Source organism: Rhinoraja longicauda, chromosome 29, assembly GCF_053455715.1.
Source record: "Rhinoraja longicauda isolate Sanriku21f chromosome 29, sRhiLon1.1, whole genome shotgun sequence".
Lineage (NCBI taxonomy): Eukaryota > Metazoa > Chordata > Chondrichthyes > Rajiformes > Arhynchobatidae > Rhinoraja > Rhinoraja longicauda.
The window spans coordinates 4,458,017-4,484,643 of record NC_135981.1 but is presented as its reverse complement, the minus strand read 5'-3'; the positions used below and the strand labels follow the sequence as shown (position 1 = coordinate 4,484,643).

Sequence of the window (26,627 nt, the reverse complement as noted above, 5' to 3'; positions counted from 1 at the left end):
TGCAAAAGTCGAGATGCTCTTACATCTGCCCTTGGCAAGATGCCATCTGGAACATTGCATCCCCACCTCCTTACTCAAGAAAGTTTAAAGATAATAAGAGACAAGGTGGCACACGGAGGAACTGCAGTTGCTGGATTGTGCCGAAGATAGACACAAAATGCCGGAGCCACATCCAGCAAACTCAGCGGGTCAGACAGAGTCACTCTGCTCCCTTGATCTCCACGTGTTCCACTGGCTATTTTGTTCTATTATTCAATCTCACCCCCCTTCAATTGTACTGTTGTTAGACACAAGAAGCTGGAGTAACTCAGCGGGTCAGACAGCATCTCTGGAGAAAAGGAATCGGTGATGTTTCGGGTCGGGGCCCTTCTTCAGACTGAAAGATGGGGGGGGGGGGGGGGGAAAGGGGCGTGAAAAGGCCAGAACAAATCTTTAAAAGGATGAGAGGAGATCTTATCGAAACGTATAAGATTATTAAGGGGTTGGACACGTTAGAGGCAGGAAACATGTTCCCAATGTTGGGGGAGTCCAGAACAAGGGGCCACAGTTTAAGAATAAGGGGTAGGCCATTTAGAACTGAGATGGGGAAAAACTTTTTCAGTCAGAGAGTTGTGAATCTGTGGAATTCTCTGCCTCAGAAGGCAGTGGAGGCCAATTCTCTGAATGCATTCAAGAGAGAGCTGGATAGAGCTCTTAAGGATAGCGGAGTCAGGGGGTATGGGGAGAAGGCAGGAATGGGGTACTGATTGAGAATGATCAGCCATGATCACATTGAATGGCGGTGCTGGCTCGAAGGGCCGAATGGCCTCCTCCTGCACCTATTGTCTATTGTCAAATCTAAAAGTGTCTTAAACAGCCACTCGCGCATCTGCCTCCAGCAGATACTCCCAGTAACCTTTGGGTGGGCCCCGACAAGCCTTTGGGCCCCGACAAGCCTTTGGGCCCCGCTGCCCTGGGGCCCCTCTCCTTCCCACTTGTGTTGCTGCCATGCGGCACTACAGATATCAGCTGCACCTTTGTACACACAGAGCCCACTGCCCACCCGTCTGATGGAAGGGGTGAGAGTGGTCGACCAAAGACATGGGAACCCTCGCTGCTAAACCCAGCCTGGGCCTCCCTTGGCTTGAGCAGTGGGTAGTGGCGGGGGTCAGGTGTTGCCCGGAGAAAAGGCTGCCCTTCGGGCAACAGTGGAGGATGATCGCTGCTGTTGTTCGGCTGAAACCGTCCAGGTATGGTCCTTGCCCGGTACGCCTGGCTCGTGAGCTGTGATTAGTAGTCAGATTCCCGCAGGAACCCTCCGCAAAACCATCTGTCCAATTCCCTGTTCCTGGACTGCAGTCTCCTCTCATTCGCAGGCCCTGCCCGGATCCATCTGCAGCTGAGAGCCAGTGAGAAAGCGAGAGCGCTCAGATTAGTCCGGGTGTCAGAGGTTATGGGGAGAAGGCAGGAGAACGGGGTTAGGAGGAAGAGATAGACCTGCCATGATTGAATGGCGGAGTAGACTTGATGGGCCGAATGGCCTAATTCTGCTCTTATTCCTCATGACAAAGTGTTGGAGTAACTCAGCGGGTCAGGCAGCATCTCTGGAGAACTCTGGAGATCTCCTTCTTTACAACGCCAGTGACCCGGGTTCGATCCAGACTACGGGTGCTATCTGAACGTTCTCCCCGTGACCACGTGGGTTTTCTCCGGGATCTCCGGTTTCCTCCCACACTCCAAAGACGTACAGGTTTGTAGGTTAATTGGCTTGGTATAATTGTTAATTGTCCCGAGTGTGCATAGTGTTAATGTGCGGGGATCGCTGGTCGGCGCCGACTCGGTGGGCTGAAAGGCCTGTTCCCGGGCTGTATCTCTAAACTAATCAACCCTTCTACGAGTTCACGTACATCGATACCCGCTGGTAACTAGCCCTAATGAGGTTCTGCAAGGGAATGTGATTGTGTTCAATCCTCAAAGTTCCCAGACCAGGTAATTCAAAAGGTTCATTTATTTTTTTTCCCTGGATTTAGGTGTTCCAATGGGTTTGATCGCCTTCGACAGGAGTGGCTGGACTACCACTGTACGGACGAGGTATCGTAACCACAAGCTCATCCGTGCCGATAATTAGTTAGTAGCAAACAAAATGTTTCACTGTGAAGATAGAGCAAGATACAGTGAGGAAATGAGGCCTTTCGGCCCACCGAGTCCGTGCCGACCATCAATCACCCACTCACACCAGCAGCCCAGTGCTACACACACAAAGGACAGTTTACAGAGGCCATTTAACCTACAAACCCGCACGTCATTGGGATGTGGGAACAAACCGGAGCATCCAGAGAAAGCCCACGTGGTCATGGGGAGAACGAACAAACTCCGTACAGACAGCACCCGCAGTCAGGATTGAACCTGGGACTCTGGCGCTGTAAGGCAGCAACTCTTCCAGCTGCCTCTTACAATGAACATAAAACCTGGAACACAGAACAGTACAGCACAGAATCAGGGCCTTTGACCGACAATATCCATGTCGATCATGATGCCAGGGTGAAATAATCTTCCAGCTGTGTCCAAGTCAGGCAATGTTGAGATATAGACCAGACAGTCGAGACTATCGCATTATAACACAGAACCCCCATAGTGAATATGTAATGGAAACTGTTGCCCTGTCCAGCACCGATAGCTCAGACCAGCCAACTCCACCACATACAAGTATAGTCAAGGGGCAAGAATGTTTTTTTTGTGTGAATAGAGCTTTAAACTCTGCCCTTTGACTTCAAGGACGAGGGTGGCCAACTTTCTAACTCCCAAATAAGGGACAAAAGGTGACATCACCGCTCCGCGCCCCGCGCCCCACGTGACCTCACCCAGCCAGCGGCCACGTGCTCCCGCCCCACCATTGGCGGCCACCCACGCCGGGAGCCGGGTTGCTACGCAACCTCCGTTAGGCGAACACACTGGACCCAGCTCCCCGAACACATTCCGTTAGCCTACAGTGTCCGGGCATACAGCGGACCACGGGCCTACAGTGTCCGGGCCTAAAGTGGACCACAGGCCTACAGTGTCCGGGCCTACAGCGGCCCACGGGCCTACAGTGTCCGGGCCTACTGCAGACCATGGGCCTACAGTGTCCGGGCCTAGAGCAGACCATGGGCCTACAGTGTCCGGGCCTACTGCAGACCACGGGCCTACAGTGTCCGGGCCTACAGCGGACCACAGGCCTACAGTGTCCGGGCCTACAGCGGACCACGGGCCTACAGTGTCCGGGCCTACAGCGGACCACGGGCCTACAGTACCCGGGCCTACAGTGTCCGGGCCTACTGCAGACCATGGGCCTACAGTGTCCGGGCCTACTGCAGACCACGGGCCTACAGTGTCCGGGCCTACTGCAGACCACGGGCCTACAGTATCCGGGCCTACAGCTCGCACTCGGGCTTAATAAGGGCGGTCTCGTACGGGACAAACAAATTTAGCTCAAAGTACGGGATGTCCTGGCTAATACGGGACAGTTGGCAACCCTAGCAAGGATCTATACCCAACCCACCACAACCTGATAAAAGTTCCTTCGATGTTCAAGATTAGTTTGAACAGTCGACAATTTTATTCCAACAGCTCAGCATCTGGCTAACTGCAAGTACTACGAGTAATCGTTCAACCCATACGTATTCATTAGCTTCTAGTCATGCTTTTACTCCATGGTTATTTTTGGAATGTTTCAGCACAACGTTGAGCTCTGTGAGAATCTTCCGGAACATTCCGAAGACTTCTCCTCAACGGCGAACGCGTTGGAAAGTGGCATGACCAGCACCGCCGCGTCAATGCTTTTCTCGAGCGGCCTCACGACGGAAGGTAAGTGTGTCGCTCCTCTCTCACCCAGTTGTGGTGAACCCGGACAAGGAGTGGAAGTTCAGTTCATTGGCTATATTTAAGAGGGAGTTAGATGTGGCCCTTGATCAGGAGGTATGGAGAGAAGGCAGGTACAGGCTACTGAGCTGGATGATCAGCCATGATCATATTGAATGGCGGTGCAGGCTCGAAGGGCCGAATGGCCTACTCCAGCACCTATTTTCTATGTTTCTATGTTTCTATGGAAGGGGGTTATGTGCTGAAATTGGTCAATCGAAGGAAACCTCTTACAATGGTCATAAAACATGGAACACGGAACAAAGGGTGGCCAACTATCTCACTCCCTAATGCGGGACAAGGTGACGTCACCGCCCCACGTGACCTCACCCAGCCAGTGGCCACGTGCTCTCGCTCCACCTATGGCGGCCGCCCAGGCTGGGAGGCGGGTTGCTACGCAACCTCCGTTAGGCGATCACACTGCGTTAGCCTACACTGCCCCGGCTGACAGCGGCCGACAGTGTAGGCTAACGGAGTGTGTTCGCCTAACGGAGGTTGCGTAGCAACCCGCCTCCTGGCCCGCGATCGACAACAGCCCGCGGAGCTAATACGGGACAAGGGCGGTCCCATACGGGACAAACCAATTTAGCCCAAAATACGGGATGTCCCGGCTAATATGGGACAGTTGGCAACCATACATAGAATCAGGCTCTTTGGCCTACAATATCCATGTCGAACATGTTGCCAGGTTGAACTAATCTCCTCTGTCTGCACGTGATCCATATCCCTCTGTTCCATGCACATCCACACGCACATCTAAAAGCCTCATATCTGTCACCACCACCACTCCTGGCAGCGCATTCCACACACCAACCACCCTCTGTGTGAAAAAAACTTCCTCATATATCTCCTCTAAAATTAGCCCCTCGCACCTTAAAGCTATGCCCTCTAGTCCTGGGGAAAAAAGGTTCTGACTGTCTACCCTATCTAGTTTAGTTTAGAGATACAGCGTGGAAACAGGCCCTTCGGCCCACCAGGTCCGTGCCGGCCAGCGATCGCCAGATCACTAGTTGTGTCCTGCACACCAGGGGCCATTTGCAGAAGGCAATTAACCTACACACTCGCATGTCTTTGGAATGTGGGAGGAGACCGGAGCACCCGGAGAAAACTCACGTGGTCACAGGGAGTAAGTACAAACTGCGCACAGACAGCACCCTTAGTCAGGATCGAAGCCGGGTCTCTGGCGTTGTAAGGTTGAACTCACCCGCTGCGCCACCGTGCCGCACATCTACGGCTCTCATCATTTATATAATTCCACAAGGACTTCCCTCAATCTCTGACATTCCAGAGAAACTAAAGGGGTGGCACGGTGGTGCAGCGGTAGAGTTGTTGCCGGACAGTGCCAGAGACCTGGGTTTGATGCTGACTATGGGTGCTGTCTGTGTGGAGTTTGTATGTTCACGTGGGTTTCCTCCGGGTGCTCCGGTTTCCTCCCACATTTCGAAGACCAACAGGTTTGTGGGATAATTGTCTTCAGTAAAAATTGGAAATTGACCCTACAATGTAGAATGATGTTATCGTGTACCTAGTCTGAAGAAGGGTCTCGACCCGAAACGTCACCCATTCCCTCTCTCCTAGATGCTGCCTGACCTGCTGAGTTACTCCAGCATTTTGTGATACCTTCAATTTGTACCAGCATCTGCAGTTATTTTCCTACACTTATCGTGTACGGGGATCGCTGGTCGGCGCGGACTCGGTGGGCCGAAGAGCCTGTTTACCGCATTGCACCTCAAAACTAAACAGGTTAGTCCGGGTGTCAGGGGTTATGGGGAGAAGGCAGGAGAACTGGGTTAGGAGGGAGAAATAGATCAGCTATGATTGAATGGCAGAGTAGACTTGATGGGCCGAATGGCCTAATTCTGCCCCTATTCCTTATGACCCTTACGAGATCATAGAACGTAGAACATAGAAAAGTACCGGCACAAAGTGCTGGAGTAACTCAGCGGGTGTTAGGCAGCATCGCTGGAGAAAGGGAATTGGTGGCGTCTCAGCCACCCTTCTTCAGATTGTAAGATGCGCAGGGCAAGTTTTTTACACACGCAGAATGGCGGTAGAGTTGCTGCTTTACAACGCCAGTGACCCGGGTTCGATACCGACTATGGGTGCTATCTGTACGTTCTCCCCGTGACCACGTGGGATTTCTCCAGGATCTCCGGTTTCCTCCCACACCAAAGACGTGCAGGTCTGTAGGTTACTGCTATTGAGGGCGTGCAGCGTAGGTTTACTAGGTTAATTCCTGGAATGGCAAGACTGTCATATGTTGAAAGACTGGAGCGACTAGGCTTGTATAAACTGGAATTTAGAAGGATCAGAGGGGATCTCATCGAAACGTATAAGATTATTAAGGGGTATAAGAAAATAACTGCAGATGCTGGTACAAATCGATTTATTCACAAAATGCTGGAGTAACTCAGCAGGTCAGGCAGCATCTCGGGAGAGAAGGAATGGGTGACGTTTCGGGTCGAGACCCTTAATAATAAGATTAAACTAAACTAAACCAAGATGGCATCATCAGATAGGTTTAAGAGGCGTTTAGACAGACGAATATAGGCAAGACTTTAAAGCATACAGTTTTAAAGCAGTCAAGGGGATTTACATCAATGGGAAAAATGGTTGGCATGGATGTGATGGGCCAAATGGTCTGTTTCTGTGCAGCAAAACTCCACAAGATTTTACGTCCGTGGTGTCTCGTCCTCAGTTCTCGCACAAAACGAAAATAGCCTTGTGTCTCATTCTTCTGCGCCTATCCTTGCCCGGGGAAGTAGTGGAAGCATTAATGCAAGGATTCCAGCCCGCTCTCCCACAGCCCGGCCCCATTTTGTAACGTGGCGGCTTCAATCTCCCGGTCACAAACAGGTTGGCAGGAAATCGCAAAAAAACCCAAAAAAAAATCGTTCTTTTAAGCCCCCTTGACCTTAAAAGAACAAGTCCTTATTCGTCACCCATTCCTTCTCTCCCGAGATGCTGCCTGACCTGCTGAATTACTCCAGCATTTTGTGAATAAATACCTTCGATTTGTACCAGCATCTGCAGTTATTTTCTTATAAATCCTTATTTAAGATTTTTTAATCGGAAGAAAAAAATAACGGGAAGCAGAAGCGATGTTTCAGGTCAGAGAACTTGAGTCGGAACTGAGCCATTAATCTGTACCATTAACCATCTCTCTCTCTGCATGGGCTGCCAGCCCTGCTGAGCATTCACAACATTATCTACTTTAATTTCAGACGCCCAGCGTCCACAGTACTTTGTGGTAAATTATAATTTCAGGCAGTTTGGAAGATAAGTTGAAACGACCATCATTTACAAATAAGAAACATAGGTTTGGTTCTAGTCCGTAGGGACTACAGGTGCTGGCACTTTGTGTAGAACAGTGAAAGTGCTGGGGTAAGCCAACGGATCGGGCAGCATCTCTGGAAGACTTTTCGGGTCAGGGCCTTTCCTTTTAGCTTGGTCCTTCCAGGAGGTAGTTTGAGGCAGGTACCACATGAGACCTTAAAAGACTCATGGACAGGTAGATGGAGAGGAAAGGCTGGAGGGAAGATAGACACAAAGAGCTGGAGTAACTCAGCGGGTCAGGCAGCGTCTATGGAGAAAAGGAATAGGTGAGACCCTTCTTCAAACTGAAAGTCGGGGGAGAGGGAAACTAGAGGTACGAACAGGTGCAGGACAAAGCAGATGGCACCGATGGCCAAAGAGCCCACAATGGTCCATTGTTGGCTGTGAAGGAGGTGAAAACGAAGGGGTAAGAACAGTGAAACTAGCAGGATGACCAGGGTGGGGGAGGGATGGAGAGAGAGGGAATGCAAGGGCTACTTGAAATTAAAGAAATCAATATTCATGCCGTTAGGTTGTAAGCTGCCCTGTATATAGGTCAAACACAAGTCATTGGGACTAGCTTAGATGAGCTAGTTGGCATGGACGAGTTGGGCCGAAGGGCCTGTTTCCATGCTGAATGATTCTATGATTCCCTGACTCTTCCAATTTTCCGATCAAGTTATGCACAAGTATAGCTGTCAGTATAACCAGAACAAAATAGCAGAGTGGAGAATGTGGTGTTGTATTGTATTGTAGCATTGTACAGTATTACAGTATTGTAGCACTACACTTGCAGTTAAGAATTCCAATGCCTGCAATGCGGTAGGTTGGAAGATCGGGGCTACATCGTAGCTTATGGGAGAACCATTCAGTAGTCTGATAACAGCGGGTAAGAAACCGTGTAGATGCTGGTGTACACCGAAGAAAGACACAAAATGCTGGAGTAACCCAGCGGGACAGGCTGCATCTCTGGAGAGAAGGAATGGGTGACATTTCGGTTCGAGACCCTCCTTCAGACTGATGTCAGGGGAGAGGGAGATACATAGATAAGGAAGTGTGAGGTGTGAAAACAGGACACAAAGTGGATGTAGATCAAGGAAAATGTCAGAAACTGTTCCTGAGTCTGGCCTTCGAGCTTTTGTATCTTTTGCCCGATGGGAGAGGGAAGAAGAGGGAATAACCAGGGTAAATAATCCTGGGCGGCTGCCATTGGTGGAGCGGGAGCACGTGGCCGCTGGCTGGGTGAGGTCACGTGGGGCGCGGGGCGGTGACGTCACCCTTTGTCCCTTATTTGGGAGCGAGGAAGTTGGCAACCCTACCAATACGGGGACAAGGGCGGTCCCGTACGGGACAAACTAGTTTAGCCCAAAATACGCGATGTCCCGGCTGATACGGGACAGTCGGCAACACTAATCCCAACTCCCCTCTTCATATCATCTTCACTGTTGGAGGAGGACGTGGAACATCGAGGTCAGAGTCCCTGGGGGCTGAAGATGGTCGCCCCCGCGTCGCGGAGGACAAAGGGGACCTGGCGTGGGTGGGGGGGGGGGCGCTGGGGACCCGGGGGGGGGGGGGGGGAACGAAGAATGGACCAACAATAGTTACGGATTCTTTTGTATCTTTGTGGGCGCCTTGCAAAGAGTTTCACGGTACCTTCTTGGTACATGTGACAATTAAGTATCTATCTGTCCTTCCAGGAGGTAGTTGAGGCAGATACTATAACAGCATTTAGGAGACACTTGGACAGGTACATGTCTCGGAAAGTTTCGAAGGATATAACCTTTCCTACAAACCCACACCCCTCTAAATCCTTACATTGAATTGAATTGAATACATTTTGTTAGCCAAGTATGTATACATACAAGGAATGTGCCTTGGTGCTCCGCTCGCAAGTAACAACACGACATACGGTAAACAATTAGGAATAAAGCATTATAATTTAAACACGTGAAGAATGACATAAAGTACCAGAGCAAAAGGAGGTCACAGACTTTTGGTTGTTGAGCAGAGCTACTGCCCATGGAAAAAAACAGTTCTTATGTCTGGCTGTGGCTGCTTTGACAGTCCGGAGTCGCCTTCCAGAGGGAAGTGCTTGAAAGAGCTAGTGGCCAGGGTGAGAGTGTGTCTCCAACGTGCTCCAATCTCTGGGATCTGCCGGAGCTGTTTCACAGAATCACTGCACCAACCCTGGGTCAAACGAGAGTCAAGGTTAATTGGGTACGTTGGCTTCCACCAACCAAAGCTACTTCACAGGTTGATCAATATGCCTGATCAATATTCTGTTACGCGGCACTCAACAGCATGAGTTGACCTACATCTGCCATTCCGGGGCAATTTCTGAAGTCAACTTTTTTTTGTTGTTCAGTTTAGAGACGTAAAGATGGAGAGGTTTGTAGGTTGATATGCTTCGGCGAAAATTGCAAATAGTCCCAAATTGTGTAGTGTATGCTGGTGCAATGGGGATCGCAGGTCGGCACAGACCTGCTGAGTCAAAGGGCATGTTTCCGTGTTGTATATCAAAACTAAACTAAACTAAACTAAGGTACAGCACGAAAACAGGCCCTTCCGCTCACCGAGTCCACGCCAACCAGCACACTTGTACTGTCCGACACACATCGGGGACAATTTACAATTAACCTACAAACCTGTACGCCTTTGAAGGGTGGGAGGAAACCGGAGCACCCGGGGAAAACCCACGCCTTCCGGAGAAAATCCATGCTGAGCTTGGTGAAGAAACATGTTGCATTCATTTTGTTTTCTTGGGTTTTATTGAACAATAAAATGGATTTTTAAAAATTGCAATTTTAATATTGCAATGCTGAAACTACCCAACTCTTTGCCTCCGGGCTTCTGACAGCCATCAGAAATGGATAAGACATGTGAAGGGGAAAATAAGCTTACCATCTCCGAATAGTTATTATAGTTAATTGTCCCATAACCGAAAACAATCACAAACAGATTAATGAGCAGCGATCAGTACTTCCAAATATCACTTCATTAACTTTTGCTAAATACTTACTGAGAACTTTGCCTTTGGGATTTAGCTTTAGGCGGCACGGTGGCGCAGCGGTAGAGTTGCTGCCTTACAGCGAATGCAGCGCCGGAGACTCAGGTTCGATCCTGACTACGGGCGCCGTCTGTACGGAGTTTGTATGTTCTCCCCGTAACCTGCGTGGGTTTTCTCAGAGATCTTCGGTTTCCTCCCAAACTCCAAAGGCGTACAGGTTTGTAGGTTAATTGGCTGTGCAAATGTAAAAATTGTCCCTAGTGGGTGTAGGATAGTGTTAATGTGCGGGGATCGCTGGGCGGCGCGGACCCGGTGGGCCGAAGGGCCTGTTTCTGCGCTGTATCTCTAAATCTAAAAAAAAAAGCTTTGGGCTCATGATTGTCATGTGTACCGAGGTACAGTGAATTGCTTTGGTTTGCATGCTGTCCAATCAGTATAGATTATACCGTACATAAATACAGGTTTAACACTGATTTTCGGCACCCTTAGTTCCAGTGTCTCTCTGGATAATCTGTTTGTCTGGACCAACTGAGGTCACGTATAATGCAAAGACAATACACTGTAAACGGTTTGATTGGAATCGCGTGTTGCCTTTCCGCTGACTAGCATGCAACCTTACATTGTACCTTGTACAGTCTGGTTTGGAGATACAGCGCGGAAACAGGCCCTTTCTGCCCACCGTGTCCGCGCCGACCAGCGATCCCCGCGCATTTACACTATCCTACACCCACTAGGGACAATTTGTACATTTACCAAGCCAATTGACCTACAAACCTGTACGTCTTTGGAGTGTGGGAGGAAACTGAACGAAATTAAAGTGGTGCTGAATCTGTATTGGCAGATCTAGTGCCATTTAGTGCAGGCAAGTCAGAAATTATCAGAGGCACAGAGAGCATAGACGGTCAGATCCTAATTCCCAGGATGGCAATGTCAAGGGAGTAGCTTTAAGGTGAGAGGGGCAAAGTTTAAAGGAGAGGTGCGGAACAAGGCTTTATACACAGAGGGTGATGGGTGCCCGGAATGCGCGTATAAAAGAAGTTCATTGACAAAAGAGTCAATGGAGAAATGAGAACAGTGTTGGATGGAATTGCAGATGCTGGTTTAAACTGAAGACGGACACAAAAAGCTGGAGTAACTCAGCGGGTCGGGCAGCATCTCTGGAGAGAAGGAATAGGTGACGTTTCAGGTCGAGACTGAAGAAGGGTCTCGACCTGAAACGTCATTGATTCCTTTTCTCCAGAGATGCTGCCTGGCCCGCTGAGTTACTCCAGCTTTTTGTGTCTGTTGTCGGGAAATAAGAACAACTTTACCCAGATATGTTTAGTTCTAGAACACATAGCCTGAATGGTGATTGGTTTGTTCTGTACCAGCGATAGTACAAGAATTGAGGGCCAAATGGCCAGCTTTTGAGCGATAAAGATGTGACGGTTCATTAAACAGCACACAACTGTAGCTGAAACACAGTAATGAGGTGTTTGGGCAACAGATTTGAGTATTTTATGAAATATATGCAAATATAATGGAAATAATTAACAAGTCAATGGAGGGAAAAGTGCAGAGTGGTTAATGTAATTTACTCTGCCAGTAATACAGCACTTCTGCCACACTACCCCAGGCACTTTCAAACAATAAACCTCAGTCGTGACTACTTTAATGACCAAAACTCGCAGTTCATTAAACACTTCCATAACTTGCGATGCAACCTCATAAATCACCATTGTATTCCAGCCAGTACTCTGTAAGATTTGCTTTAATTTACACCTGTTATACATTGAAGCTTCGAAACACCGCTCTAATTATCATTTTTTCGCTGCGTGATAACGCAATACTTGGCTCCTGAGAAGGTCACAGCACAAATTAGGGTGGCGCGGCGGTAGAGTCGCTGCCTGACAGCGCCAGAGACCCAGGTTCCATCCTGACCACGGGTGCCGTCTGTACAGAGTTTGTACGTTCTCCCCGTGACCAGCGTGGGTTTTCTCCGCGAGCTCCGGTTTACTCCCGCACTCCATAAGACGCACAGGTTTGTAGGCAAATTGGCTCGGTAAAATTGTGGGTGTGGGTGCCTGGAACGTGCTGCCAGGGGTGGTGGTGGTGATGGCAGACACAATCCTGGTGCTCAAGAGATTTTTAGACATGCACCTGGACATGCAGGGAATGGAAGCATATGAATCACATGCAGGCAAATGAGATTAGTTTATCTTGCATCATGTTCGACATGGACATTGTGGGCCAAAGGGTCTGCTCCTGTCTTGTACTGTTCTGTTTTCCGTGTAGAACTGCAGTGTAGAGATAAAACATAATGAATGAATGACAATAATCAATATGTTTATTGGCCAAGTATGTGCATATGCTGTGGAATTCTCTGCCTCAGAAGGTAGTGGAGGCCAATTCTCTGAATGCATTCAAGAGAGAGCTAGATAGAGCTCTTAAGGATAGCGGAGTCAGGTCAGGGGGTATGGGGAGAAGGCAGGAACGGGGTACTGATTGAGAATGATCAGCCATGATCACATTGAATGGCGGTGCTGGCTCGAAGGGCCGAATGGCCTCCTCCTGCACCTATTGTCTATCGTCTATTGTCTATTGAATGTAATGACAACACAAACATACAGTTAACAATTAAGAAACAAGCCCTTCGGCCCACCGAGTCCACGCCGACCAACGATACCCACACACTAACACTATCTACGCACACTAGGGACAATTTACAATTTGACCAAGCCAATTAACCTACTTAACGCACTTGCTGTACGTCTTAGGAGTGTGGTAGGAAACCAGAGATCCCGGGGAAAACCCACGCAGGTCACGGGGAGAACGTACAAACTCCATATAGATAAGCACCTGGTCAGGATCATACTCGGTTGTCTGGTGCTGTAAGGCAGCAATTCTACCGCTGTGCCACCGTGCCGATGTGACTGCTGTAAGTGCAGCTGGACTTTTGTTAGATCCACTGTGTTTTTTTTAAATCTCCTTTATCAGAATTGCTTGGGCAAACTGCCCACATATCCCAAACCCTGGGAACATCATTCAGTACTTTGCCATGTGTTTCAGTGTTGAGTCTATTGTGAAAAATAATCGGCCAAAACATTATGACCTGATGAGCCAAACCATTATGCCCACCTGCCTAATATGCTGTTGGCCCTCCGTGTGCAGCCCCATACGCAGCAGGGTGCGATGTACTGTGTATTGTGACACATTCCTCCCGTGACCACCATTAACATTTTCTGTGACTTGTGCCACAGTCGACCTTCTGTCGGTTCGGACCAGACGGGATAGCCTTCGTTGCCCTCGCGCATCGATGAGCCTTGGGCGCCCAACACCCTGTCTGTCGCCGGTTTGTGGTTTGTCCCTCCTCAGACCACTGTCGGTAGGTACTCACCACAGCTGACCGGGAGCACCCCACAAGCCTTGCCGTTTCAGAGATGCTCTGACCCAATCGTCTGGCCATAACAATTTGGCCCTTGTCAAAGTCGCCCAGGTCTTTACTCCTGCCCATTTCTCCTGCATCCAACACATCAACTTCAAGAACCGACTGTTCACTTGCTGCCTAATATATCCCACCCCTTGACAGGTGCCATTGTAACAAGAAAATCAATGTTATTCACTTCGCCTGTCAGTGGTCATAATGTTTTGACTCATCGGTGTCAGTTGTCAGTTGTCTTATACTAGGCACAATACTTGCAATCAATGAAGGGCACAGAGTGGTGGAGAAACTCAGTGGGTCAGGCGGTATCTCTGGAGAACATGCATAGGTGACGTTTCGGGTCGAGATTCTTCTTCTTCAGACTCCAGTTCTCCAGAGATGCTGCCTGGCCCGCCGAGTTTACTCCAGCACTCTGTGTCCTTTTGTGTAAACCAGCATCTGCAGTGCAGTGTTTCCACGTTTTTGCGGTCAATGGATCTGTTCCCATTGAGTGGGATTGCATTGACTTGGCAGAGGTCGATCAGGAAAATCGTGGAAAATATTTTGAGTGGGAGAATCGGGATCCCAGCGCAGTCCGGACTGAGGAGAGGTATAACAAAAGGAAGAATTCAGTTTCAAGGAAAATTAAATGATTCAGTTATTAATTGGTATTTATTATTATATTCTGTACACAAAATCACGACTCTTATGCCTGAGAGCAAAAGACAAAGTGCTGGAAGAACCCAGCAGGTCAGGCAGCATCTGTGGAGGGAATGGACAGGTGATATTTCGAGTCGGGACCCTACTTCAGACTCTTCACAGAATTCCCATTGGAGTCCGGAGAACGTCTGCAATGTGGGACACAAAGTGCTGGCGTATCTCAGCGGGTCAGGCAGCATCTCTTGAGGATAAAAGATGGGTGACGTTTCAAGTCGGGACCCTTCTTCAGACTGAGTCTGAGTCTGAAGAGAGGGGTCCTGACCCAGAACCCATCACCCGCCCTTTTTCTCCAGAGATGCTGCCTGACCCGCTGAGATGTGCCAGCACTTTGGGTCTATCTTGGGCACAAACCAGCATCTGTAGTTCCTTGTCTCTTCAAAGTGGGTATACATTGAGGATAACTTGCAGTGGGCCAGTAGAATGGAGACCAGAGATTACAGATACTGGAATCAGGAGCAAAGAAACAAACTGTTGGAGGAACCCAGAGGACCTGACAGCGTCTGTGGAGGGAAATGTCTGAAGAAGGGACCCGCCCCGAAACCTAATTTGCCCGTTCCTTCCACAGATGCAGCCTGACCCACTGAGTTCCTCCAGCACTTTGTGTTCTGCTCAAGACTCCAGCATCTGCAGTTCCATGTGTCTCTGTTCTTATGTCCCAGGCATTGTTATTGATCAACAAAGGCAGACCTGATACGTTTAATTAAGGTATTTGGGGAGAAGGCAGGCACGGGTTACTGATTGTGGATGATCAGCCATGATCACAATGAATGGCGGTGCTGGCTCGAAGGGCCGAATGGCCTCCTCCTGCACCTATTTTCTATGTTTCTGTGTTTCTATGTTTATGTTCATAAGTGATAGGAGCAAAATTAGGCCATTCGGCCCATGAAGTCTACTCCGCCATTCAATCATGGCTGATCTATCTCTCCCTCCTAACCCCATTCTCCTGCCTTCTCCCCATAACCCCTGACACCCGTAAAAAATCAAGAGTCTATCTCTCTCTGTCTTAAAGATATCCATTGATTTGGCCTCCACAGCCTTCTGTGGCAATGAATTCTGATGTTCTGTTTCTTTCTGTTCCTTCCAGATGACACTAAGTTGCTGTTCCACATGAGAGATGGCGGTAAGTTTTCAGCATCTTTTTTGCCCTGTGTAAACCTTTTGCCCTGGTGAACAGATGAAACGCCAGAGGAAGATTGACACAAAAAGCTAGAGTAACTCAGCGGGACAGGCAGCACCTCTGGAGAGAAGGAATGGGTGACGTTTCGGGTCGAGACCCTTCTTCAGACTTCAGTCTGAAGAAGGGTCTCGACCCGAGACGTCACCCATTCCTTCTCTCCAGAGATGCTGCCTGTCCCGCTGAGTTACTCCAGCTTTTTGTGTCTATCTTCGGTTCAAGCCAGTATCTGCAGTTCCTCCCAACACAAACGCCAGAGGAGACTGATGTGACATTAGTGGCATTGGGATCAGTGGGGAGTTGTATTTACAGATACAGATAGAGATACAGCGCGGAAACAGGCCCTTCGGCCCACCGGGTCTGCACCGCCCAGTGATCCCCGCACACTAACACTATCCTACACCCGCTAGGGACAATTTACATTTATACCAAGCCAATTAACCTACAAACCTGTACGTGTTTGGAGTGCGGGAGGAAACCGAACATCTCGCAGAAATCTCACGCGGTCACGGGGAAAGCGCACAAACTCCGTACAGACGGCACCCGTGGTTGGGATCGAACCCTGGGTCTCCGGTGCTGTAAGGCAGCCACTCCACCGCTGCGCCACCGTGACCTCCCTGGTCCGAAGTCTGAAGAAGGGTCTCGACCCGAGACGTCACCCATTCCTTCTCTCCAGAGGTGCTGCCCGACCTGCTGAGTTACTCCAGCTTTTTGTGTCTATCTTCGGTTTAAGCCAGCATCTGCAGTTCCTCCCAACACGAACACCAGAGGAGACTGATGTGAAGCTACTGGGCATTGGGATCAGTGGGCAGTCGTATTTGCACAGTGGGCAGCTGGCATCCGGAATGATCCCATTCAAAGCACGGGAAGAGCTGATTCGGAGGAAACTTTCAAAATGGATTTGAGTAAATAATTGAACCGTGGAAACTCACCAGGTTACGGGGAAAGAGTGAGGCTAATGGAGTAAGTCAAAGACCAAGCGAGGTTATGGTGCATTAGTTCACCTGCTTTCACAAAGCATCAGCAACACCAATAGATGGAGAGGTGCAGAGGGTGTACCACACGCTTGCCTACAAGCCATTGGAATGGCGGGACTGTCATATGTTGAAAGACTGGAGCGACTAGGCTTGTATACATTGGAATTTACAAGGATGAGAGGAGATCTTATCGAAACGTATAAGATTATTAAGGGGTTGGACACGTTAGAGGCCGGAAACATGTTCCCAATGTTGGGGGAGTCCAGAACAAGGGGCCACAGTTTAAGAATAAGGGGTAGGCCATTTAGAACTGAGATGAGGAAAAACTTTTTCAGTCAGAGAGTTGTGAATCTGTGGAATTCTCTGCCTCAGAAGGCAGTGGAGGCCAATTCTCTGAATGCATTCAAGAGAGAGCTAGATACAGCTCTTAAGGATAGCAGAGTCAGGGGGTATGGGGAGAAGGCAGGAACGGGGTACTGATTGAGAATGATCAGCCATGATCACATTGAATGGCGGTGCTGGCTCGAAGGGCCGAAGGGCCGAATGGCCTCCTCCTGCACCTATTGTATATTGAGCATCGGAGTCAGAAAGTCATCTTCCAGCTTTACAAAAATGTTGGTTAGGCCACATGGCATCGTATGGGAGGCGCATTCCCAATCTCGTTGTACCCCTGGGTACAATGACAATAAAGATATATTGTATTGTATTGTATTGTATTGTATGTGGGAAGAAACTGCAGATGATGGTTTACACCGAAGATAGACGCAAAATGCCGGAGTAACTCATCCGGACGTGCAGCATCTCTGGAGAGAAGGAATGGGTGACGCTTCGGGTCGAGACCCTTCTTCAGACCGAGGGTCAGGGTCAGTACACTGACTGATGGCGTCTGAAGTGTGTGCCAAGCCAATGCCATAGATCTGCCCCTGATTGCTCTTCCGATGTGGTGCCAACTTTGCAGTCGCTCGCAAATCCTCTTCATGGGCTCTTATTATTCAAGACCAAATATTTAATGTGTGACCACAAAGCACAAGGGTCTGGTACTGAGCCCTGCAGAGCCTCAGTGCATACAACTCCCCAGTCACGGATGTTTCCTCTGATCTTTGCCCTGTGTCACAGAGCCCACAATCTTTACCAATCATCCTCAGACTAGTGGAGAGATTACAATAAATGCGTTGTTTCTTCAACCAGTCTTCCTCGGCACATTGCAGAAACAAGGAACTACAGATGCTGGGTTTATACCAAAGATGGACACAAAGCGCTGAGCTGACTGAACGGGTCAGGCAGTATCCGGGTCAGGCAGGGTCTGGGAATTTGCACAGCAAATAAAAAGTATCGAGTGGTCGAAGATTGACCACGACTGCGCTGAGAACAAAAGAACTTTAAAAACACGATTTCTGTCTGCCTGTCACTAGTTCTCATTCATACCCTTCCCATCGCTGCGTTTCTCTTGGAGATTGCTATCTCTGGCTTTGCATTAGTCCGCAGTTCTGATATTCTCCATGCGCCTTGCAGTTTTGTGGAGAGATTGCACCTGTCAGTCTGAACCCCCCCCCCCCCCCCCCCACCGTCGGGAGCTCAGCGTAATATCCAGCAAATGATGAGAGAACCACTGTGCCTATTGCAAAGTGATGGACTGGCACAGCCACAGACCTCTCCTTCGCTGATGCTCAGTCACGCCGTTAAACAAGCCAGCACTTTGCCTTGCTCATTGTCCAATCTCCCCGCAGTCAAGATGACAGCGCTACACGATAATCGCGGAGACCTCTACCTCCTGGGGATTGGTGTGCTCCAATGGAATCATGGAGTCACGCGGCATGGAAATCCTTGGTTTAGTTTAGTTTATTGTCACGTGTACCGAGGTACAGTGAAAACATTTGTTGCTTGCTAAAAAAGTCAGTGGAAAGACTGTACATGATTACAATTAAGCCGCCCACAGTGTGCAGATACCAAGCCATTTAACCTACAAACCTGCATGTCTTTGGAGTGTGGGAGGAAACCGAAGATCTCGGAGAAAGCCCACGCAGGTCACGGGGAGAACGTACAAACTCCGTACAGACGGCGCCCGCAGTCGGGATCGAACCCGGGTCTCCGGTGCTGCATTGGCTGTAAGGCAGCAACTATACCGCTGCGCCACCGTGCCGCCAGGGGTTATGTCTTGTCAGGGGTTATGGGGAGAAGGCAGGTGAGTGGGGTTAGGAGGGAAAGATAGATCAGCCATGATTGAATGGCGGAGGAGACTTGATGAGCCGAATGGCCTAATTCTGCTCCTATCACTTATGAAATCAGCTGATTAAGTTGTGCAGAGAATCACCTTATCACGAGGCACTTCTCTGCAAAACCTAATCAGCTTATTTTCTGTTTGCAACTTTTAACCATTTGATTCCACCTCCTGAATCACAGCTTCAACTAAATAATCGGCATCGATGTGGTTGGAGTAAAGGTACGTGTTGGCAGCAGCAGCAACAGTGGTCCCGGGGAGACAGTGAAGGTCGGTGACAGAGGGACGAGTATTTGTGCAGGACTCAGGTTCGATCCTGACTACGGGCGCCGTCTGTACGGAGTTTGTACGTTCTCCCCGTGACCTGCGTGGGTTTTCTCCGAGATCTTCGGTTTCCTCCCACACTCCAAAGACGTGCAGGTTTGTAGGTTAATTGACTGGGTAAATGTAAAAATTGTCCCTAGTGGGTGTAGGATAGTGTTAATGTGCGGGGATCGCTGGGCGGCGTGGACTCGGTGGGCCGAAGGGCCTGTTTCCGCGCTGTATCTCTAAATCTAAAAAAAATCTAAAAAAGAATCTATCTCTGCCTTATAAATAGCCATTGGCTTGGCCTCCACCGCCTTCTGTGGCAATAAATTCCGCAGATTCACCACCCTCTGACGAAAGAATTTCCTCCCCATCCCCTTCCTAAAGTAACGTTTTTTAGTTCAGAGGCTGTGGCCTCTGGTCCTAGACTCTACTGCTAGTGGAAACATCCTCTCCACATCCACTCTGTCCAGGCCTTTCATGGAAACTAGCTTACTAAATTGACTGCACCAATCAGTTGTGCTCTTAGACTTTTCCCTGTGTTGACTCTGTGGTGAATGACAATGTTTCAGAATGATAAAAAGCTGTTTTAAATGATATCGCCACGGGCGATAGTTCCATTAAATTGATCTTACAGTGCTTTCATTTTGAATGTCTGCTTGCAGAAATGGCAGGGAGATTGCACATAAATATTTAATCACGCCGGAACTCATCACAGGTTAAAGAAACTTAACGTTGACAGCGATGAGGGGAACGTGCTTCTGTGCAGAAATTCACGTTGGTGGAACTTTTTCCACCTTCTGAGGCTCATCCTTTCACCTTTCAAGAGTTTCATTTCACGTTAGCCGAGAATTTTATTTTCTGCAAAGCAGTGCTCAGTCGCAGTTGGACTTCTGCGCACTGGGTCGACGTCACTGCTGTTGACATCGCTCGTAGAAAGGGGGCCATTCGGCCCATCGTGTCAGCGCTGCCTCAAGCACCGCTATCACCCAACCTTCACCGAAGATAGACACAAAATAGGTCAACTTTTCCTTGTGTGTGGGGATGGATCAGAATGTGGGACCACATGGAACTCACGTGAATGGGTGATCAATGGTCGATGGACCAAACAGCCTGTTCCCAAACCTGTCTTTCAGTCAATTAATCAGTCAATTGTTTGGTACACCAGCATCTGCAGTTATTTTCCTACATCGATTTGTACCAGTATCTGCAGTTATTTTCCTACATCGATTTGTACCAGCATCTGCAGTTATTTTCCTAGTCAATTGTTTGGCACTTGCTTTGCTAGTGAAAGTAAACATATCAGTAAAAGTGAAAGGATCATTCATTCATTCATTCACTCATTGGGGCTTCTTGGTGTATTCTGACTTTTTCAGTCAGAGTTGTGAATCTGTGGAATTCTCTGCCTCAGAAGGCAGTGGAGGCCAATTCTCTGAATGCATTCAAGAGAGAGCTGGATAGAGCTCTTAAGGATAGCGGAGTCAGGGGGTATGGGGAGAAGGCAGGAACGGGGTACTGATTGAGAATGATCAGCCATGATCACATTGAATGGTGGTGCTGGCTCGAAGGGCCGAATGGCCTCCTCCTGCACCTATTGTCTATTGTCTATTGTCTATATTGTCTATTAGCCCACGCCTCAATGTTGTCCAAGTCTTGCTGCATGCAGACATGGGCTGCCTCACTCGATGAGGAGTGAAGGAACTGCAGATGCCGGTTTAAACCTTAGATGGACACGAAAAGCTGGAGTAACACAGAGGGTCAGGCAGAAAAGGAATAGGTGACGTTTCGGGTCGAGACCCTTCTTCAGACTGAGAGTCAGGGGTAGGGTTGCCAACTTCCTCACTCCCAAATACGTGACAAGGGGTGATGTCACCGCCCCGCTCCCCACGTGACCTCACCCAGCCAGCGGCCACATGCTCCCACTCCACCAATGGCGGCCTCTCCCCTGAATCTCAGTCTGAAGAAGGGTCTCGACCCGAAACGTCACCTATTCCTTCTCTCCAGAGATGCTGCCTGTCCCGCTGAGTTACTCCAGCAGTTTGTGTCTATCTTTGGTGTGAACTATCACCATTCACCTTATAGAAACATAGAAACATGGAAAAATAGGTGCAGGAGGAGGCCATTCGGCCCTTCGAGCCAGCACCGCCATTCGATATGATCATGGCTGATCATCTAAAATCAGTACCCCGTTCCTGCTTTTTCCCCATATCCCTTGATTCCGTTAGCCCTAAGAGGTAAATCTAACTCACTCTTGAACTGGCCTCCACTGCCCTCTGTGGCAGAGAATTCCACAGATTCACAACTCTCTGGGTGAAAAAGATTTTCCTCATCTCAGTCCTAAATGGCCTCCCCCTTATTCTTAAACAGCGACCCTATTGTCCACGTCCCTGATGATTTTATATACCTCTGAGTCCACTCCTCATTCAGAGGGCTATATCTCCATTCCAGCTATTTTAATAGCCTTCACCCATTGCAAATCAAAACTCTGCGTTCAGTGATTCGTTGCAAAGAGGCGTATACGTTTCAGAGCCAGTTATCGAATCATTTACCCAAGCAACAAAACAGGTCAATCAATACCAAAAACCCTCTCATCATTCAAGATTTACTAATATTACAATAAATCTGGTCTGTCACCTTTTGGAACCTGACCTTTAACAAGCGAGGGACTGTGATCCATTGGCAATTAATGACGTTATTGGTGCCAGTACTTTATACTGTCACAGGGACAAGGCGGTTAGTGTAGTTGCTACCGCACAGCTCCAGTGACCTGGGTCCAATCCTGACATCGGGAACTGTCTGTGTCGAGTTTGTACACACTCCCTGTGATGGTGTGGGCCTTCCCACCAGTGCTCCAGTTTCCTCCCACAACCCGTGTTGATATAATCGACCAAATAATTCATCTTGTAGGGTGACGCAATAATGCTGGGGTAACTCAGCGGGTCGGGCAGCATTTCTGGAGAAAGGGAATGGGTGACGTTTCAGGTCGAGACCCTCCTTCAGTCCCTCTTAAGAAGGTGTCTGAAAAATGGTCTCGACCCAAAACATCTCCGTTTCCTTTTCTCAAGGGATGCTGCCTGACCCGCTGAGTTACTCCAGCATTTTGTGTCTCGCGTCCATTACGCTAAAAAATTACTCCAGCATCTGCAGGTCCTTCCTACACCTCGTGTAGGTGGATGGTAATAGAAATGGAGGTCAATGGGTGCGTGGAAGAGATTAGGTTTAAGGTGAGGTGGGGGATAGATTTAATATCAACCTGTGTTTTTCACAGAGGGTGGTGGGTGTATAGAATAAACTGCTGGAGGAGGTAGCTGCCATAACATTTAAGAGACATTTAGACAGGTCCATAGATAGGATAGGTTTAGAGGGCTATGGGCCAAGCACGGGCAGGTGGGACTATTGTACACAGGTTTGTAGGCAAATTGGCTTGGGTATAGATGTAAAATTGTTCCTGGCGTGTGTGCAGGGTAGTGTTAATGTGTGGGGATCGCAGGTCGGTGCGGACTCGGTGGGCCGAAGGGCCTGTTTCCGTCCTGTGCCTCTAACCAAAACTAAACTACACTAAACACTGAGAGAAGGTTAAGCAAAGCAGGAATCACTAGAGGTGGTCGGTCAATCGGAACCCTTTCCAACAAATGAGCGATGGCAACGGACTTGCCTTGAGATCTTGCCAGCTAATACGTGTGGCGATTGTCGAACTAGCCAAGCTGAGAACTGTTTTTAATGGGATACAATGTGTTTCTGAGCACTCAGTGATAAAGTCCTCCCTCAACATGAGCAGACTGACTGAACAAGAGTTCATGTTTCTGCCAGCAACACGTTGTAAGCTCAGTTTTTAACAGATCTTGGCCATCGCATTAGTTAACTTCACGCAAAGGCTGTTGTAAACTCGCTCAGTGACAAGACCAAATAACACAACGTCACAACTAACTTTGTATAAGAAAATAACTGCAGATGCTGGTACAAATCGAAGGTATTTATTCACAAAATGCTGGAGTAACTCAGCAGGTCAGGCAGCATCTCAGGAGAGAAGGAATGGGTGTCGTTTCGGGTCGAGACCCTTCTTCAGTCTGAAGAAGGGTCTCGACCCAAAACGTCACCCATTCCTTCTCTCCTGAGATGCTGCCTGACCTACTGAGTTACTCTAGCATTTTGTGAATAAACAACTAACTTTGTGCTCTGTCCTGATATATTCTCGGTCGGAATCCGTCCGTTGAAATTCTCTTCACATCGATAACCAAAGGGAAACTTTGTCTTCCCATCAGTCTGGTTTGGACCCGATATTTTTGTTCCATAATTTCAACATTCGCATGGGAGACGGTGAAGCCCCCAGCCAGAAAATAATTCAATTTTCCCAGTCACTTTGCCATGGATAAAGTAAATGTGGAGAGCATGTGTGGGCGGAACAGCGCAGCGGTACAGTATATATCTCAATCTATCAATAGACAACAGACAATAGACAATAGGTGCAGGAGGAGGCCATTCGGCCCTTCGAGCCAGCACCGCCATTCAATGTGCTCATAGCTGATCATTCTCAATCAGTACCCCGTTCCTGCCTTCTCCCCATACCCCCTGACTCCACTATCCTTAAGAGCTCTATCTAGCTCTCTCTTGAATGCATTCAGAGAATTGGCCTCCACTGCCTTCTGAGGCAGAGAATTCCACAGATTCACAACTCTCTGACTGAAAAAGTTTTTCCTCATCTCCGTTCTAAATGGCCGACCCCTTATTCTTAAACTTTTTCTTATTCTTAAAATTCTTATCAATTCACAGATTTTTGTTATTTTTCTTTCTGCAAGTTTCGGCCTACTAAAATGGCGCCGTGACATGCTACGGCTTTTAGGGTCGAGTGGTCTATCTTGCTCTGCTCTGTTATCTTTGCTGACCACTCTGCATGCTGGTCCCCTCTTCAATTTATTCCCGATTAGCCTTTCGTTGTGACGCTTGTCAACACTTTCTGGGCCTACGTCTATTATTTATGGAGTGTCAGGGCCTAGCTGGACCCTGCGATCATTATCTGGTCCCAGAATAAAATGCATACATAGATGCGATCAACAATTGTGGGGGAGGACAGCGAAATGATAGCGTGCACTGTTCCATGAGGCAACTCAATGATATACCTCAGTAGCAATTATATAGAAATTCTCAGAAATATCAATGCCCTTCTGAGAATTCAGTGGTTGTTTTATGTCGTTTTGTGCAGTTTTTCAGTGACACCGAGGAAAGTAAGTTATAATTTTATCCCAATTTATAAACAGTGCAAGCATTTCCCGTTGGATTATCCGTCTGCAAGGCAACTGACAGGGTTTATTTTTCTCTGTTACAACGACCTTTCCCAATAGTTCTGTCACCTGCTGCAATCATTCACACCAGTGGCTTCACCACTAATTTTTGACCGGTTGAAACTGTCCAACAATGTTTAAGAAGCAATTAGACAGGGATGTTGGATAGGACAGGTTTAGGGGGGCAAAAATAGCAGGCAAGCAGGACTAGTGTAGAAGGGGCATGTTGGTTGGCATGGGCAAGTTGGGCCGAAGGGCCTTTTTCCACACTGTATGACTCTGTGATTCAATAAGTATAGCCGCGCCGGAGGTTTAGCTGAATCTGTGGTGATAAATGCAATGTGTGGTGGCAGCAGATTCTCAAATTCCCTGCGGTCTTGGATGGAGCTGTTCCCAAAACCAAGCTTGTGATGCATCCCGATAAAATGCTTTCTGTGGCGCATCTGTAGAAGTTGGTGAGAGTTGTAGGGGACAAGCAGAACGTATCCTAAGCCTTCCAAGGAAGTAGTAGCTTGTTGGTGTCCTGATTCTGTATCCGGTACTGATGCTGACCTGGTACCCAGTACATCCCTGAACTGATACACACTATCAGAACATTTGTGATTGAGTTAACAAGAGCCAAGAGTGGAACATAGAAACATAGAAACATAGAAAATAGGTGCAGGAGTAGGCCATTCGGCCCTTCGAGCCTGCACCGCCATTCGATATGATCATGGCTGATCATCCAGCTCAGTAACCTGTACCTGCCTTCTCTCCATACCCCCTGATCCCTTTAGCCATAAAGGCCACATCTAACTCCCTCTTAAATATAGCCAATGAACTGGCCTCAACTACCTTCTACGGCAGAGAATTCCACAGACTCACCACTCTCTGTGTGAAGAAATGTTTTCTCATCTCGGTCCTAAAAGACTTCCCCCTTATCCTTAAGCTGTGACCCCTGGTTCTGGACTTCCCCAACATCGGGAACAATCTTCTCGCATCTAGCCTCTCCAACCCCTTAAGAATCTTATCTGTTTCAATAAGATCCCTCCTCAGTCTTCTAAATTCCAGCGAGTAAATTCCATCTTCAGATATTCCACTAATCCTGCCGTGGTCATGAAGTATCATTCATCACGGGTCTAGAGGGATGAAGTTAGCAAGAGATCGTGAGAGAATGCTCTCCTTGGTGCCAAGCTGATGCCACAGGTGATCAATATTGTAATTCATGGAGGGGGAGTCCACTGTTTCATTGTACAGGTAATTGCTTTCAAATCAATTCAATTAGGCCTTCCCCTCTGAATTTAATATAGTTTACAAATAAAAGACACATATCTGAAAGAAGTATCGAAGGGGGTGAAAAATGGGGATCAATAAGACAGCCTCACGACAAGGTATTCCAAATATATAATAATAAATAATAATCAATTTTAGTTGTCATTTGTAGGTTGGCACAGGGTTAACAGTACAATGAAATGTATTTGACAAGACAACGGGTCACCTCAGCAGTAATATTCCAAGGATAAATAAGATTTTTTTGAATGACATTAGTGAGGTAAAAAGACAATATTAAAAATAGGTAAAAAGACAATATTAAAAATAATCAACATATATGATGTGAAATGTGTTTATGAGTTCAGAAGCCTGATGGCCTGATGGTTGAAACTGTTCTTAAGTCTGGTGGTACGTGCAGCCATACTCCTGTATCGTCTGCCTGACGGTAACAAGGAGAACAGCCTGTGTGCTGGGTGGCTGTGGTCCTTGATGATGCTGCGTGCCTTCCGGAAGGCACCGCCGGTAGAAAATGTCCTGAATGACCTTACAGAATCTTACAGAATTATATAAGTTAACCAGGAGCTATATTTCATTATACACACAAAACGCTGGAGTAACTCAGCGGGTCAGGCAGCATCTATGGAGTGAAGGAGTAGGTGACGTTTTGGGTTGAGATACTTTTTCAGACTGTCCCCTGACCTGAAGGGTCTCGACGGAGATGAGGAAAAACTTTTTCAGTCAGAGAGTTGTGAATCTGTGGAATTCTCCGCCTCAGAAGGCAGTGGAGGCCAATTCTCTGAATGCATTCAAGAGAGAGCTAGATAGAGCTCTTAAGGATAGCGGAGTCAGGGGGTATGGGGAGAAGGCAGGAACGGGGTACTGATTGAGAATGATCAGCCATGATCACATTGAATGGCGGTGCTGGCTCGAAGGGCCGAATGGCCTCCTCCTGCACCTATTGTCTATTGTCTATTGACCCGAAACGTCACCTATTCCTATACCCTGACCCGTTGAGTTACTCCAGCATGTTGTGTTTACAGTTTAAGCCAGCATTTGCAGTTCCTTCAAACACATGTATATTTGATTAAATCAGGTTTATTCAAA

The 26,627-nt window shown here is 48.2% G+C and overlaps 1 protein-coding gene across 2 annotated transcripts in view; it reads left to right on the top strand.

Annotated features, from left to right (window-relative positions):
* The window catches only part of LOC144607688 (plexin domain-containing protein 1-like), a 149,748-nt gene that overhangs the window by 110,769 nt on the left and 12,352 nt on the right, over positions 1-26,627 (top strand). For both annotated transcript variants that reach the window (XM_078424697.1, XM_078424698.1), the window contains exons 10-12: positions 2,010-2,070; positions 3,693-3,822; positions 15,403-15,438. In XM_078424697.1, coding sequence (XP_078280823.1) covers positions 2,010-2,070; positions 3,693-3,822; positions 15,403-15,438 — 227 coding nt within the window. The remainder of the gene's footprint in view (positions 1-2,009; positions 2,071-3,692; positions 3,823-15,402; positions 15,439-26,627) is intronic.